Source organism: Mesoplodon densirostris, chromosome 1 (assembly GCF_025265405.1).
Source record: "Mesoplodon densirostris isolate mMesDen1 chromosome 1, mMesDen1 primary haplotype, whole genome shotgun sequence".
Classification (NCBI taxonomy): domain Eukaryota; kingdom Metazoa; phylum Chordata; class Mammalia; order Artiodactyla; family Ziphiidae; genus Mesoplodon; species Mesoplodon densirostris.
In genome coordinates, this window is record NC_082661.1 from 4833852 (window position 1) to 4848307 (window position 14456).

Consider the following 14456-nt stretch of genomic DNA (forward strand, 5'->3'; position numbering starts at 1 on the left):
AACGTTGTGAAGATAAAGATGCATATTCACTGTGTTAAGGGTGTGTGGTTAACTTGGTACAACTTTTTCTGATGAGCAACTTAGCAATGCATAGCAACAGCTTCAGAAAACATTCACATGCTTTGACTCCCATCTAGAAATCTAAGCAAGGAAATACTCAGAGATATGCTTTATCTACAAGGATGTTCATGCATTGTTCTTTTTCAAATATAATTTAAAGTTTGGAGCAACATAAATGTCCATAATAGTGGAATATTTGTACATATATCCCCAATAACTCATTCAACAAATATTTGCTGAGTGTCTGCTGTGCCAGGCTCTTTGGCAGACCCTGGGTCTAGTGGTGACCCAAACAAACATGTCCACCTCCTGGTCCATAGTCTAGTTATTCTAGTGGGAAAGACAGACATTATCAACTCATTCCACAAATAAGTTAGGTGCTATCCAAGAAAAGTACAGGATGAAAATGTGCATATACAATATTACTTTATAGCCAGATAAAGAATATAATAAAAAGAAGTGTACATAATGTGCTGTGAACATCTATTTATCATCTTGAGAAATGATCTTCTTGCCAAATGGGGGACTTTCTCTGAGGGCCAGAAATGATCATTTACAAACTATTCGCCACTCAGCAGGGAGAATGGAGTCCCAAAGACTTAAAGCAGGAATGTTCAGAACAACTTCCATCAGAGAACGAAAGAGAAAGAGAGATGAAACCTCTCAAGTTATAATTAAATAATGTGCAGGTGTGATCCAATTTGAAAGAGGAAATTTGCAAAGTGCACTTCTTTATCAAGGTCTACAAATAAGGTGTCAACTTTTCTCTTTCCACTCTCCAGTATCTTTAGCAAGGGCTTCATCTCCTTAGGGTTTCCTTTTGGAACACTTGTCAGGGTCAAGTCATTAACCTTGGTAAGTGGGGCTCTATGTTGTCGGCTGCTAGAATCAGCAACATTTGGGGGGTACGGATCCTCGGCTCCCTCATTATTTAGGAATTCTAGTTCTCTCCGGACGTGACAGGCTGAACTTCCTTCCAAGGCATTTGAAAAGAGTTATAAATTAATTGTGTGATTGAGGAAGTCTTGGAAAGACCATGCCTACCCCCTTGTTCCTGCTGGTTGGCTGTAACCATAGCAACCTCTTACTCCAGACCAAAGTTCAGCTACTGTAAATCTTTATGACCATGTTCATAGTCCAATGTTCATTAGTATGACCCTTCCTCATGGAGAGAGAGGTTTTATATTTTACAAGCAAGTGTTAGACTCCATTTCTAAATACTGGACTCCAAATGAGAAGGTCCAGAAATATTATAAAAAGATCTTTGTTTTTTTACCCTAGGATCCTTATTTTCCTGAGAAGATGCCTACGGCAACGAAAAGATTGATGTTCTTATCCAGCTTTGTCACAAGCTTGGGGGCTTTCATCGTAATTTGTTCTATTCTTACAACTCAAGAATGGATTCGCAGTACAGTTATCATTAGTGACCCTTCTTCGAATGGTAGTGTGATTATTACCTATGGACTCTTTCATGGGAAGAGTGTTCAAGAATTGAATCATGGACTTGCAGAAGCAGACAAAAGTTTTGGAGGTAAATCATAACTCATTTGAATGGATACAGTGAGATTGAATTAACTGGGTAAGATTCATACCGTCCTGTATTTGGGCCAAATAGCCCTTCAAAAATAATTTCCTTGTGAACTTAGCTGGGCTGTAGATATGAACGCATATTTTTAATTTTGAAAATTCACTGAATCATTATTTCAGCTTCCTCGGTTCTGGTTGTGTCTATTAGAAAAACAGTCTAAATCATTCTAGCAGAGGCTATGCTTAAAGAGTACTACAGAGTGTACTGATAGGTAAATAGTTAAGTAAAAATATGGAGCACCAACATGGTAATCTACAGCCAGTAGCGACAGCATTTTTAACTGTATTGACTGTGGATTTTTAGTTGGAGCAAGAACCTCTGTCCAGAACTTAATTACTGGCATCTACGCAAGGAAAAAATAAAGTAGAAAATATGGACAATTTCTTAACCTTATATCTCAAGTTCATTTCTTTCACTGATTTGAATTTGCAGTCTTACCTCCAAAATATCTCATTGCTGTTGGAACTGATATTAAAGTCGAATAAATTCGACTTTATTTATAAAGTCGATTTATTTATAAAGTCGATTCGATTTATAAAATCGAAAATTTTACAGGAATTCCTAAATATTTTTTTCTGATTTCATACACACTAATGTCCTACTCTCAATGGGTGGAAAACAAAAATTCCTTGAGAATGATAAGTTGAATTTAGCTATTTGTTTGGCATTTGAAGTTTGAATATATACCATTATGTTTTCTAAATTTAAAACCAAATTTGTAACTTGTTTACCACCTTAAATTGACTTTGTTTCGAAGGGTGTTGCGTGCAGCTCACTACACAGGCTTTATCAGGTATTATGCAGTCATTACCTCTTTCCTTATAAACGTACATCATTTTCTGCCTTATACAAATATGTAATGTTTAGCCCTCATGCCGCGCATAATGGTGGGACATTAGCTTTTGACATTAGTTCCAAGTTCTAGCTCTAATTTGTGACTTTATTAATGAAATGATTTCCTTAAATCCAGAGCAACATAGTTATATTTCCAAATTACAAATTTGCCTTTTAGACTTTAGCAAAAGCAGCGACTCCCCCAGTATTTTAGCAGCATTGCACATCTCCTCCGGTACCAGCCTCAAGTCCTCAGGAAAATGAGGACTATTCTCTTTGCGGCGACTAGAAAAGAAGACTTTCAAAGATTCACTACCACTTTCAGTTCTGTGAATAGCATTTGCAAAACCAAAATTTGTTCTACTTCCTGAATTTCCAGACACTTGTAAAATTTTTAAAATACGAGAAAACAGCCTGTGAATTTTTTGATTTTCATACAGTGTCTGTTTGGAACCAGTTGGCTCCAATCTGAGATAACTGACTTCAATGAGATCCCTGACTCCCTACATCCAGAGTGGCGCCAAGGAGGCCTGGGTGGGTCAGCGCCTGGTTCTAGAACCCCATGGGAGTGACGTGGGCACGGTGGCTTTGGGAGGGCAGGGACAGCTGTGGTCAAGGATAGCTCTGAAGGCGGCAGGCAGCCCAGTGGGACCACAGAGGAGGTGGAATATTTGCATTCGCTTTGCCTGGCTCTCTATTTTTACTCTTTTCTTTTCTTTTTTTTTTTTTTCTTCCTACTTTTCCTCTTTTCCCCAGAGAACCACATTCCAACTTCAAGTCACTGCCTCCAGTCACCCCAGGGGCTGTAGAAAATAAATGACCTCCCAAGCACTGAGATGCTGCACAATTGCAGGGCGTTAAAATCTGCTAGGGACCCCTCAGAGCCCAGGGGGTCTTCAGTGTTGATGGTTTTAGCAGTCCCTGAACTGGGAACACTTGCAAACAGTCCTCTCGGAGAGGGAAAAGTCACGTAACCCGAATGTAGATGGTGGTTCAGCTGGTGCAGGCGTGTGGACATGGTCCCCTGGGAGCAGAACTGCAAACGCGCAGTGAGACAGGTTCTTTAGGACCACATGGGCTTAGTTCCAATCAGAAACCAACCATTGGCAGTACAATAAAATCATCGTATAAATGCCACTTTCCTGCCCCGCTGTGGTGGATTGCCTTTTTGTATGAGAAGTTAATCATGTCAGTTTCTTAGCTAGGATGAGTTCACACTGAAATCTCCAAAGAGTAATGAATATTGCAAAGCTCTGCTATATTTCTACATAGGATTTATTACATGGTGCCGATTTGGGGCTATAGATTTTGAAATGAAGTGATGATGGCTGAGTTCAACTTGCCAAAATAATTCCGCCTACAATACACCAATTGGTGAGGAAAAGAATCGGTCCAACCTGGGGAGGAAACTCTCCGTAGTGTAGCTAGATTGTTCGGGCAGCTCAGGCTCACCAGAAGCTCTACTAGCCTCATCCAGAGGCATCCCAGCTTGTCCAACACCCAGATGAAAAGTGCCAGGTGTCCACCAGTGAGCACGTTGCCTTGCTACTCCAAAGACTCTGGATATTTAATTTTGGTTCAAAAAAACCTTCCTGAGCAGCTACTATGTGAGTGAGGGGCTTTGATCCCAAGCGGAACTGCACGGAGCTGGGTGGACTTACCACCTAGTCTTTCTAGAGAAAGGCCCCGACACCATCAGTTAAATCCATCAGCCCACACTACTTGTAGGACAAAGGTGTGTGCAGGTCACTCTGAGAACAAGGGGCAGTTTCACCCCAGATGTGCCTCCCCCTGCCCACCAGTCTCTTTTCACTACCTACCCGTTTTGTTCCGGGGGAACTCAAAGTTGTACTATTGTAATGAGGAAAGTGAGTCGGCTGCAAAAATCAATGAACTGCAAGAAAGGCTGAACTGAAGAAAAGAGGTTTATATCTCCAGAATTTACAAAAAGCCCCTTCTTACTTCTCCTATCTGCCCACCCCACCCCATACACATCCCATACTTTCCCTCATGGTGGGAGCAACCTATCATTTCCCCCAGAGACATGACCACACTGGGCGGTGTAGCAGAAAGGGGCAGAAAAAGCTTCACCCCATCCTTCTTTCTGAGATACCCCTTGTCAATTTCCTAGAGGCTGAAGCCATCTGCTGGGATGTCCTGGGAGAGCTCCTAGGCCACACTCTGGGATCCATGGAGTTAACGAGCCCTTCCAGGGATACACTGTGGTCCAGGGACTGAGAAGCTCCACTGGATCAGGCCCCCTAGTGACCAGGTGCTTGAGGAGGGGGTGGAGGCCATTCCTCCACACAAAAAAGCCACTGGCTTTCCGTCAATTTCCGAGGACTTCCTGAAAACCAGAGCTAGAAGGGCCAGGTGGCCAGTGGGGCTTGAGTATAAATGTCCATGCACAGGAAGCCCAGATGTCCTGATGACCCCCATGTGTGCACTGCCCACCACCCAGTACATTTCGGCCTCCCAGCTGCGGGAGCCGTGGCCTCTTTCCCCGGGGCTGCCAGAATCCGAGCGATTAGTTTCAATTGTGAGGTGGCTTTCTCGATTCCGACGCTTGACCCCTCAAAGGAAGGAAAAAGCACAGAATGTATTTGCTAATTTTGTAGGCAGAGAGCAGCTGTCAGATGCTGTGGAGGTTGATCGTGATTTCATGCTCGCCAACTTTCACTGAATTTCCAGCTTTCATTGTCTGAGTTCTGAGCCAGGAATGGGAGGGGAGATACAGCTGTCATACCTGTGTGGCAGGGAATTCAGAAGGCCGAAACAGAATTTGGAAATATGGCAGTTAAAATTAAGATAAATTGTCACATTAATGCATAGAAAAGTGTGAGTCAGTAGGCTCCAAATGGACTCCCTTTTGAGAACTGATGTCTAGTAGATCTTACCAACAGTCAAAAAAAGGTCAAACCTGACTGTCACTTTCTAATCTACTCTGAAAAGGTGGAATGTTCACCATTTGCAAATGAACATCCATTTACAGCTTTTAATAAGAAAGTTTCCCCAGGGCAATTTGGTGCCTTGGACACAGGACATTTTTCCCATGCTGAAATTTTTATTTTCTAGTTAAGTATCCAAATTTTGTCTTATTGGCTAAGGACAGAGGTCACTTAGTCCCCAGCAAACTTCTGATTCGATGCTGGGGTTCCCTCCTTCCGGCTCAGGCAGAGGCTGTGGGAGCGTGGAACAGAGGGGAGTGGTTCTCGCCGGTGGTGACTAAGCTTGGAAACATCTGCAGCATCTGACCCTGCACCTCTGAACAGGTGTGTCCTGCTTCTTGTTTTTCCTATTCTGGTGTCATCTTCCACGAGCTGCAAAATAGGTGTGTGCTACATCACAGCCACGCCAAGCCCTCACCACTGCATCTCCAGGGTGAGCCAGGCAAAGGAGCTAGAGCCTCGGGCTCGAGGGCAGGGCCTTCGGAACTGTCCCAGCCCAGAAGGCTTCCCGGAGGGTGGGGCCGGGCCCATCGGGCCCCGCCCATCCCCATGCAGGCAACAGTGGATGGCAGAGAGGACCGCATTCTCAGTTTAACCGATGCCTTCCAGAGTTCTTACCTGGAGTGCATAACAAAGGGAGCTGCGTTGAGAATTTAGCCCTTCCCATGGGTTAATAACAGAAATTGCGATGAGGGCTGGGCACTGCTAGGGATGAGCAGACTGGACGTATGTGCGCTGAACTTTGCACCCAGGCCCGACTCACTGAGTGGTGAACTCATGGCTCCGTGTTGCTGAACTGTTTTTTCCCTCTTCTGTCCTCTCTGGTCTCCTGTGGGGTTTGAAAGGCTGTAGCTGTGCTCACGGGAGACCATGCCCACATTTCTTTTCTCCGGCCCCTTGTCTTTCCTGACTCCTTTCTTGTCCGCTGGCCACACCCTTCTGCCTGCCTGTATCCCCGCTCTGTCTGGAGACACTTCCAGCCCTGGGCTTGGCCACGTGACGTGGCCATCAGGATGAATTCTCTCACACACGAGGGTCTTTACAACCAGACCCCCAACGTCCAGATGTCTGAAGGCAGATTTGCTGGCCAAATCTCTTTCATGCCCACCCTCCGTCCGATGACAGGAAATTTACCTCCCTCACAAAGTACCGCTGATTTAAAAAGAAAAACACCTGAACTAATAACATGTGGGTCTTCAGAGATGGAGAGAGGATGGACCCCGCACAAGTATCGTCACATCTTATCGGGAGAGTTGAGCCCGTCTGGCCAGCACGGGTAGGGAGGTAGAGTCAGACTAAATGTGTGCAGAGTCGGGGCCAGGCTGGCAGGAGCTTTGGAATCCCGTCTATGAAGAACACATTGGGGTTTATATCTCTTTTCAAATACTGGGAAAGGCTCCAGGCAGGAGAGGAGGGAGTGGATTCTGCGTCGCTCCAAAAGGAGCATTAGGATCCAGGGTAAATGTTGTAGAGACACAGAATGAAAAACCTTTAAATGACTAAGGAGACGCAGTGATGGAAAAGGCCACCTTGCAAAGAGAGGGCTCCTTGCTGCCAGGACACGTTTCAGGAGGAGGCTCCAGATCTCCTCTGGCTCCCAGGGCCCCATTCCTGAAAATGTGCCATCCACAGCGGAACAAGAAGGCTTCCATGGGCATCCTGGTTTCTGTTCTTTAAAGCTGCTCTGGGGTGAAGATGTGAGAGGCTCCTGCCCGCTCCCAGGGGACCTGAAAATCAGGAATAGAAAGAAGGAAGCATTTACTTTTTCTTTCCCACCCCCATCATGGTTCTAACACCTTGTAATTCCCAATGATGGTGTTAGTACATTGCTAAGGACTCTGAAATCTTTTTCCCAATTTACTTTTTTCCTTCTGTTTCTGTGACTTTCACAGACCCTCTTGGTAAACACTTTATTGAATGTGGTGGCAATCTCCTAAGGGTCTGAAACACACTGGCTGCTCTTGGAGATGTTTATAAACGCATGGCTGGGTTTCCAGGTAAGTCTCTGGTGTCTGCTCATTTCGTAAACCAAGGAGGGAGCGGAGGAAACAGATGTCTGGGGAGGCTGGCTGGTGGTGGTTAGAAAGAGGAGAATGGCAAAAGCAGGAACTGATGGCAAACGGCCCAGGGCACCTGTGTTTCATTTTACGCAAGTGCATATCCACGTCTGGAGCTCCCCTGCACTTAAGAAAAATGCAGTGCTTCCCTGGTGGCCCAGTGGTTGGGGGTCCGCCTGCCGATGCAGGGGACACGGGTTCGTGCCTCGGTCCGGGAAGATCCCACATGCCGCGGAGCGGCTGGGCCTGTGAGCCATGGCCGCTGAGCCTGCGCGTCTGGAGCCTGTGCTCCGCAACGGGAGAGGCCACAGCAGTGAGAGGTCGGCGTACCGAAAAAAAAAAAAAAAAAAAAAAAAAAAGCAAATTTTATGAAAAGGCTGACAGTTTCTAACCCCAGTGCCTAAGCGGGTAGAATGGGGTGCGCGAGGGTGGACCTGCCCTCCGGTCCAGAGTCGGTCTTTGCATTTGGTGCTGCGTACTTACCAAACATTGCTTTAGTTTTAGGGACATTGAACAGTTCTTCCCCAAAGACTCTGCACTTCGTGGTCATCGTGTTCCTGGTCCTCAGTTTTTTAATGTCGCTGCTGAGCTCTGTGTTCACCTTGTACAACAGCATCAGGAACCCCTATCAGACGTTCTTGGGGCCGATGGGGGTGTACACCTGGAGCGGACTCAGCGGTGAGTATCGGCCGAGAGGACGCGCTCTCTGCCTCTGTCCCCCTGCTTCCCTCTCACACACGTGGACACACACGGTCACGGTCGAGCCATGGGTATTAAGAGGGCCCCCTGTGTGCTGAGTTGCGTGCTGGCGGCTGAAGTTTATTTTTGTAAACTTACAGCATTTATTCAGTATCTTTGGAAATAAAATTCTGTTTTAGGTGCCCAGGTAAGAGACCGGAGTGAGGTGAGGAAGGCGTGTTAGGAGTTAAAATATATGACGTACCCAGTCTTTGCTTTGGAGTATCTGGTGTAAGGAGTTGAACAAAAAACACACGCATCCACAAAGCATTCCCTGGGCTCCTGCGGTGTGCTTGACTCCAAATTAGGCTCCACGTGGTGTGTGGAAGTCAACACGTGAACACACATGCACACACATGCATGTGTGTTATTTAGTCTCCTTCTTGCCTTCATAGAACAGCAGTCAACTTGGCTTAAAATCTAAACCTGATTGTGGCACGGAGAGCCACCAAGAATGTCATTTTGGAGACTCTGGGGCCAGTGCCCTTCTTGTGGGCAACCTGTGAGTCCCGGATGTTGCTGGGCGGTGTTGCTAGGTTGTGTTACTTGTTTGCTGGGAAAGGTATTGGGGTGGGGGATAGGAAGTGGAGCCCAGCTTGAGTCACAGTGTTTTGGACTTTCTCTGGGTCTCATGGACTCTGTGGCCACTGTGTCTGCCCAGGGACATGGTCACGTGGGAGCCTCGTTGCCCCTACCGGGCAGCCGGGTTTCTCCTGCTCCTTCCCTCTCTCCACCATGAGAACCTGATCTCGAGATCAGGTCAGAAGCAGCCCATCCTACTAACCGGATGGCTCTGGAGGTGCTTGCGTGTAAGCCACAGGTGGTGCATTTTTTTTTAATAAGTTACTTTATTTATTTATTTATTTATATAAATTTTTTAAATTTTATTTTTGGCTGCGTTGGGTGTTCGTTGCTGCGTGTGGGCTTTTCTCTAGTTGCAGCGATCTGTGGCTGCTCTTCGTTGTGGTGCGCGGGCTTCTCATTGCGGTGGCTTCTCTTGTTGCGGAGCACGGGCTCTAGGCACATGGGCTTCAGTAGTTGTGGCACGTGGGCTCAGTAGTTGTGGCTCGCGGGCTCTGGAGTGCAGGCTCAGTAGTTGTGGCGCATGGACTCAGTTGCTCCGCGGCATGTGGGATCTTCCTGGACCAGGGCTCGAACCCGTGTCCCCTGCAGTGGTGGATTCTTAACCACTGCGCCACCAGGGAAGCCTGGTGGTGCATTTTTAACACAGACCAGGAATGTTCAGGGACAAGGAAAGGTGCCCTGGATATTAGGCTGTAAGGAAGCCTCAGAGGAGGCGCTCTGGGCAGCAGCTTTCTCCTGTCCTCCTGCTGAGAGGCCGTCCTCACACGGGCCGCTGCAGGTGGCTGGAGGGGCCCCTGTGCTGTGGCTCCCAGCGGTGCTGTGCTGAGAACGAACACCCGGCTCTTGGGGGAGGGAAGCCCTGACTGCAGCCTTGGCTGGTGCGAGTGTGTAAACACTTCCACTGTGGCCTTTTTCAAGCTAATGGTTGAGGAGATGTGTGAGCCAGTCCCGGCCCAGCATGGATACAAGGGAGAGCCATGCAGCTCACTGCTCAAGCAAGCGCAGTTCATAACTGTCGTGCACTGCAATGGTGGAAACTTGGGCTGCCCTGGGCAAGCCTGCACCATGGCCACCACGCTTACCCCTCAGCTCTGAGCGTTTGGTGTCAGGCTGGTGTAGCCACATCCACACATGACTAGCCCTTTCCTTTCTTTCTGTGATTTTATTACCCGGTGGTAAAAACAAACAAATGCCCCAATTTAAAGGGCATCTGCTGTGGGCCAGGCACAACAGTCCTGTGGAATGAGTATTCCTGCTGCCTGGCTCACAGTGGAGCTGAGGGAGTTGACTCTAAAGTCAGAGATCCTCATCCAGATGCCAGGGTTCCTTGCCCCAAGCTGTTTCTAGTATGCTCGTTCACCTCCATCAACCAAAGCAAAGGCAAGACTCATTGGCACTCATGGCCAGGGTAAAAAATAGATTATTTTAATTTTTGCTCATATGATTAAGAAGCTAAGGGACACTGTGGCTTCAGGTACAGCTGGATCCAGGGTCTCAGCCAGCACTGTCAGAACTCTGTTCTCCTCCAGTGTTCCCTGTATCATTAAGCAGCTGGGCTGGTCCTCTTAAAGGCAGGACGGCTGCCACCCCTTCTTGGCCCATCACCGATGCAGCAACCCCAGGAGGAAAGACGACTTTTCCCCCCAAATCGGACTCTCACTGGAATTGCCCTTCTCCATTTCTGGAGCAAGCTCCATGGCCGGCAGGGTTGAATTCACTGACTGAGCCCCTTGGCAGAGGACTGACCACCTGGGAGCTGGGGAGGATGGATCCGAGAGGAACATCGGGCTCTCGGACCAGACGGGAAGGTCCGATGTGGGCCCAGCGGGACACAGCCGGACCCCGTTCGTCGGTCTACACCTGCAGGGCTGCAGCTCGGCAGGAGGGAGCCCCAGGCTTTCAGCCTCTTTCTCCACGATCGAGTCTACGCTGGCTTTGCACAGGGCACGTTTGTGGAGGAAAACATGGAACATGGGGCCTGCAGCTTCCCTCACCCTGGTCCCCACCTGCTTCGAACGACACAGAATTGTTTGCCAGGCAGCAAACTCCCGCCACGTTCCCTCCCAGGCTTGGGGCAAGTCCTGACACACAGAGAGGCTGTGAGCTGGGCAGAAACACACTCGGAGACTTTGACTTTGCTTCTCTGTTCAGCATTTGGCTTTGCCTCTGAAGGCCTTCACAGCCTCCAGCTTTGATAGGGCAGACTTGGGCCTCGAGTTTGGTCGGGGAACTTAGTGAAAACTCAGTTCATGGGAGGCTCAGCCTGCAGAGGGTTTTGGCCACAGAGATGCCATCACTGTGTCCTTGCCTTGGGTCACTGTGGGGAGAGGGCAGGCGTCAGGCTGCCCACAGGGTTCCTGGAGGCAGAGGAAAGGGCCACACACCCCTCTCCAGGCTGGGCTTGGACACCCTCTCCTTGGCTGCAAGGAAGAAGAGGGAGTGGTTCGCTAGTTTGTTTCTGAAGGATCGGGTGGGGGCTCTGCTTTTTTGAAATATTTATTTATTTATTTTTGGCTTGGATCTTCGTTGCTGTGCGCAGGCTTTCTCTAGCTGTGGCGAGCGGGGGCTACTCTTCTTTGAAGTACACAGGCTTCTCATTGCGGTGGCTTCTCTTGTTGCAGAGCACGGGCTCTAGGCACACGGGCTTCAGCAGTTGTGGCACACGGGCTCAGTAGTTGTGGCATGTAGGCTCTAGGAGCACAGGCTGCAGTAGTTGTGGCATGTGGGCTCTAGAGTGCAGGCTCAGTAGTTGTGGTGCACGGGCTCTAGAACGCAGGCTCAGTAGTTGTGGCACACGGGCTTAGTTGCTCTGTAGCATGTGGGATCTTCCCAGGCCAGGGCTCGAACCCGTGCCCCCTGCATTGGCCGGCCGATTCTTAACCACTGCGCCACCAGGGAAGCCCTGGGATTCTGCTTTGAAGAGAAAAATACCAGCATCACCTCCCAGGCCCCTGTGCCCTCTGACCCCAGCCTGGCATGGCGCAACCCTGACCCCAGGGGATAGAACTGTAGTCTGAGAGATGATGGAGCCCGAGAGAACCCTGCAGACGGTGTGTCCCAACACATTTGATCCTCAGTCCAGGAACCGAGAGCAGAGAGTAACCCTGCAGGCCACACAGCCCGATGGGGACAAGCTGGGGTGGGAAGCCAGTGTTCCGAGCCTTCAGGGCCTCCTCCTTTACCAGGGGCTCCCTCCAGGCCCAAGAAATCTTCTCTCCCAGAAGCCGGACGACAGGCTGTGAGAGGTGTGCCCTTTTTCAGGGGGCTCAGGTCAGCATCCGTGTCCATGGCGGCCCCTCCCAATTCAAATCAAAGCATCCACTTCAGGAAAAAGCATTTAACCCATTTCCATCCTACCCCTTTATGACTAAGCTTTCATTAGAAACTTCCCAAGAGCACGATGAAGGGTAATTAAGGAGTGTGAGACGCATAGCACAGAGAGGAGGGGTTTTGTATGTACCCACTCCTTTTATTATTAATAAATAAAGCCATTAGGTTGAGGATGAAAGACGGTCATCATGGAGAGTGAGAACACCTCATGTAGAAGCCCTCTCGTTAGGGCCTCTGGAGGGCCGTTCCCTGGGTGTGGGTTACAATCAGGACAAGTTTGATGCCAAAATGTCCTTCTAGTTCTGGGTAAATGTCAGGAGATGACGAGACACGCAGCCTGTGTCCCAAAGGACCTCCGTCCTGGGGATTCCCGGACAGCCACCCGGCGCGCTCAGGCCCCGCCCCACCGGACGGTGCACCGGGCAGCATCGCGAGTCTGGAACGTCTGCGCCCTGACCTTCCTCCTCCCGCCTTTTTAAACAGCTTTATTGAGAGATCACTCACATACCATACAGTTCACCCATTTAACCTGTGCCATTCAGTGGTTTTAGTGTATTCACAGATCTGTGCAACCATCACCACAGTTGATTTTAGAATATTTTCATGGTCTCAGAAGGAAACTCCTCCCCCCAGCCCATCCCCAGTCCTAAGCAGCCATGAATCTACTTTGTGTCTGTAGCTCGCCCACTTTGGAAGAGGGCTAAACTCATCTCCCAGCGCCAGTAGCTGGAGCCCTTGAACCCTGCTCTCTCTGACTCCAGAGCTATGTTCCTTAACTAGGCCAAAGGAGCTTTCCAAAGTCAAAATGCGGGAATGTGCTCTAGTGAAGGACATTGTGAAGAATAAAAAAGGGAAGATAAAAATTTTAAATGCTCTTCTTTTTTTTTTTTAATATGAATTCATTTAATTCCTACAACAACCCTTCCAGGTAGGTATTATTAGTATTATTACTTTTTAAAACATCTTTATTGGAGTATAATTGCTTTACAATGTTGTGTTAGTTTCTGCTGTAAAACAAAGTGAATCAGCTATACGCATACATATATCCCCATATCTCCTCCCTCTTGCGTCTCCCTCCCACCCTCCCTATCCCACCCCTCTAGGTGGTCACAAAGCACCGAGCTGATCTCCCTGTGCTATGCGGCTGCTTCCCACTAGCTATCCATTTTGCGTTTGGTGGTGGCATGGACATATATACGCTACTAAAATGCTCTTCTAAAATGAGTTTAGTAAAGAGATCCTTCCTTGTTAAATGCTGTGCTCTATTGTGTGTAGAATGAAACCCCGGCTCCCGAGCCGGCATTCAGAGCTCTCCAGGTGGGCTCATCCTCTGTATCCAGTGCTCAGGACCCTCAGTACCCCTCCCCATCAGATGAGCTTGTGCCTCACAGACCCGGATGCTCTGAGTTCATCAACCACCACGAGTCTCTGTTTGGGCTGCCTTTTCTGTTTGTCCTTCCTCAGCCTTCCCATCCCGCGGGTGTCTCTAGAGAGTTTCCCCGTTGACCCCCGTGTTCAAGCATTTATTCATCACTCAGGCAGTACACCTGCTAGGTTCATTGCCCAGGCAAGTGGGCAGAGCAGCTCCTTCTGAAAGGACTTGAGATGAATGTTGGTCCCTGTCCACAACTGCTCTGCATGCTCTTTAGCATTTGGAGCCTAGGATCTAGCTCGCACCTTTCATTTCTTTTATGTTCTCCCTAATGCTTAAGAGAGAGTAAAGCCCAGTGTAGATATTCAGTGAATACCCATAGAGTACGTGTGATAAAGGAAAGCAGTGACATTAAAACATGTATCACCATGTTACCTATGAAACTATTTCTTCCTTTCAGCATCCTTCGTATTCCTAACCATGGTGCTCTTTGTGGGGAACACACAGTCCAATCACCTCTCAGAAGAGCTGGCCCAGAGGCTCTACCCGCTTTATCCAGCAATCACTCACCAAGGAACCTCCCACAGTTACGGATACTCCTTCTGGCTCATCCTGCTCGTCATTCTTTTAAACACACTCACCGTGGTCATCATCATCTTCTACCAGAAGGCCAGATACCAGTGGAAGCAGGAGCAGAAAAAGCCCATGGAATACGCCCCAAGGGATGGAATTTTATTCTGAATTCTGTACCCGCATTTGGTGGTTAGGTCTACTCTGTTGTCTGCCAGCTCCCCGAGCAGTAACTGGCTGGCTTGTCTGCATGATCGGCAGGTAAAGTGAAGGCCTCTTTAACTGTCATTCTGTGACAGTTTTTGTATCTCATGACACTATGTTCTTCATAACTGATGTACCCTTGAAAATGGATTCTTCCCGTGAGGGTGGGG

General features: G+C 48.4%; 1 protein-coding gene across 1 annotated transcript; it reads left to right on the plus strand.

Moving 5' to 3' along the window:
• The first annotated feature begins 1362 nt into the window (after positions 1-1362).
• Positions 1363-14253, plus strand: CLRN3 (clarin 3). Its single transcript, XM_060095624.1, has 3 exons — positions 1363-1591; positions 7986-8165; positions 13973-14253. Exons 1-3 carry the CDS (start codon positions 1363-1365, stop codon positions 14251-14253), a joined length of 690 nt encoding a protein of 229 aa, XP_059951607.1.
• The last annotated feature ends 203 nt before the right edge of the window (positions 14254-14456 follow it).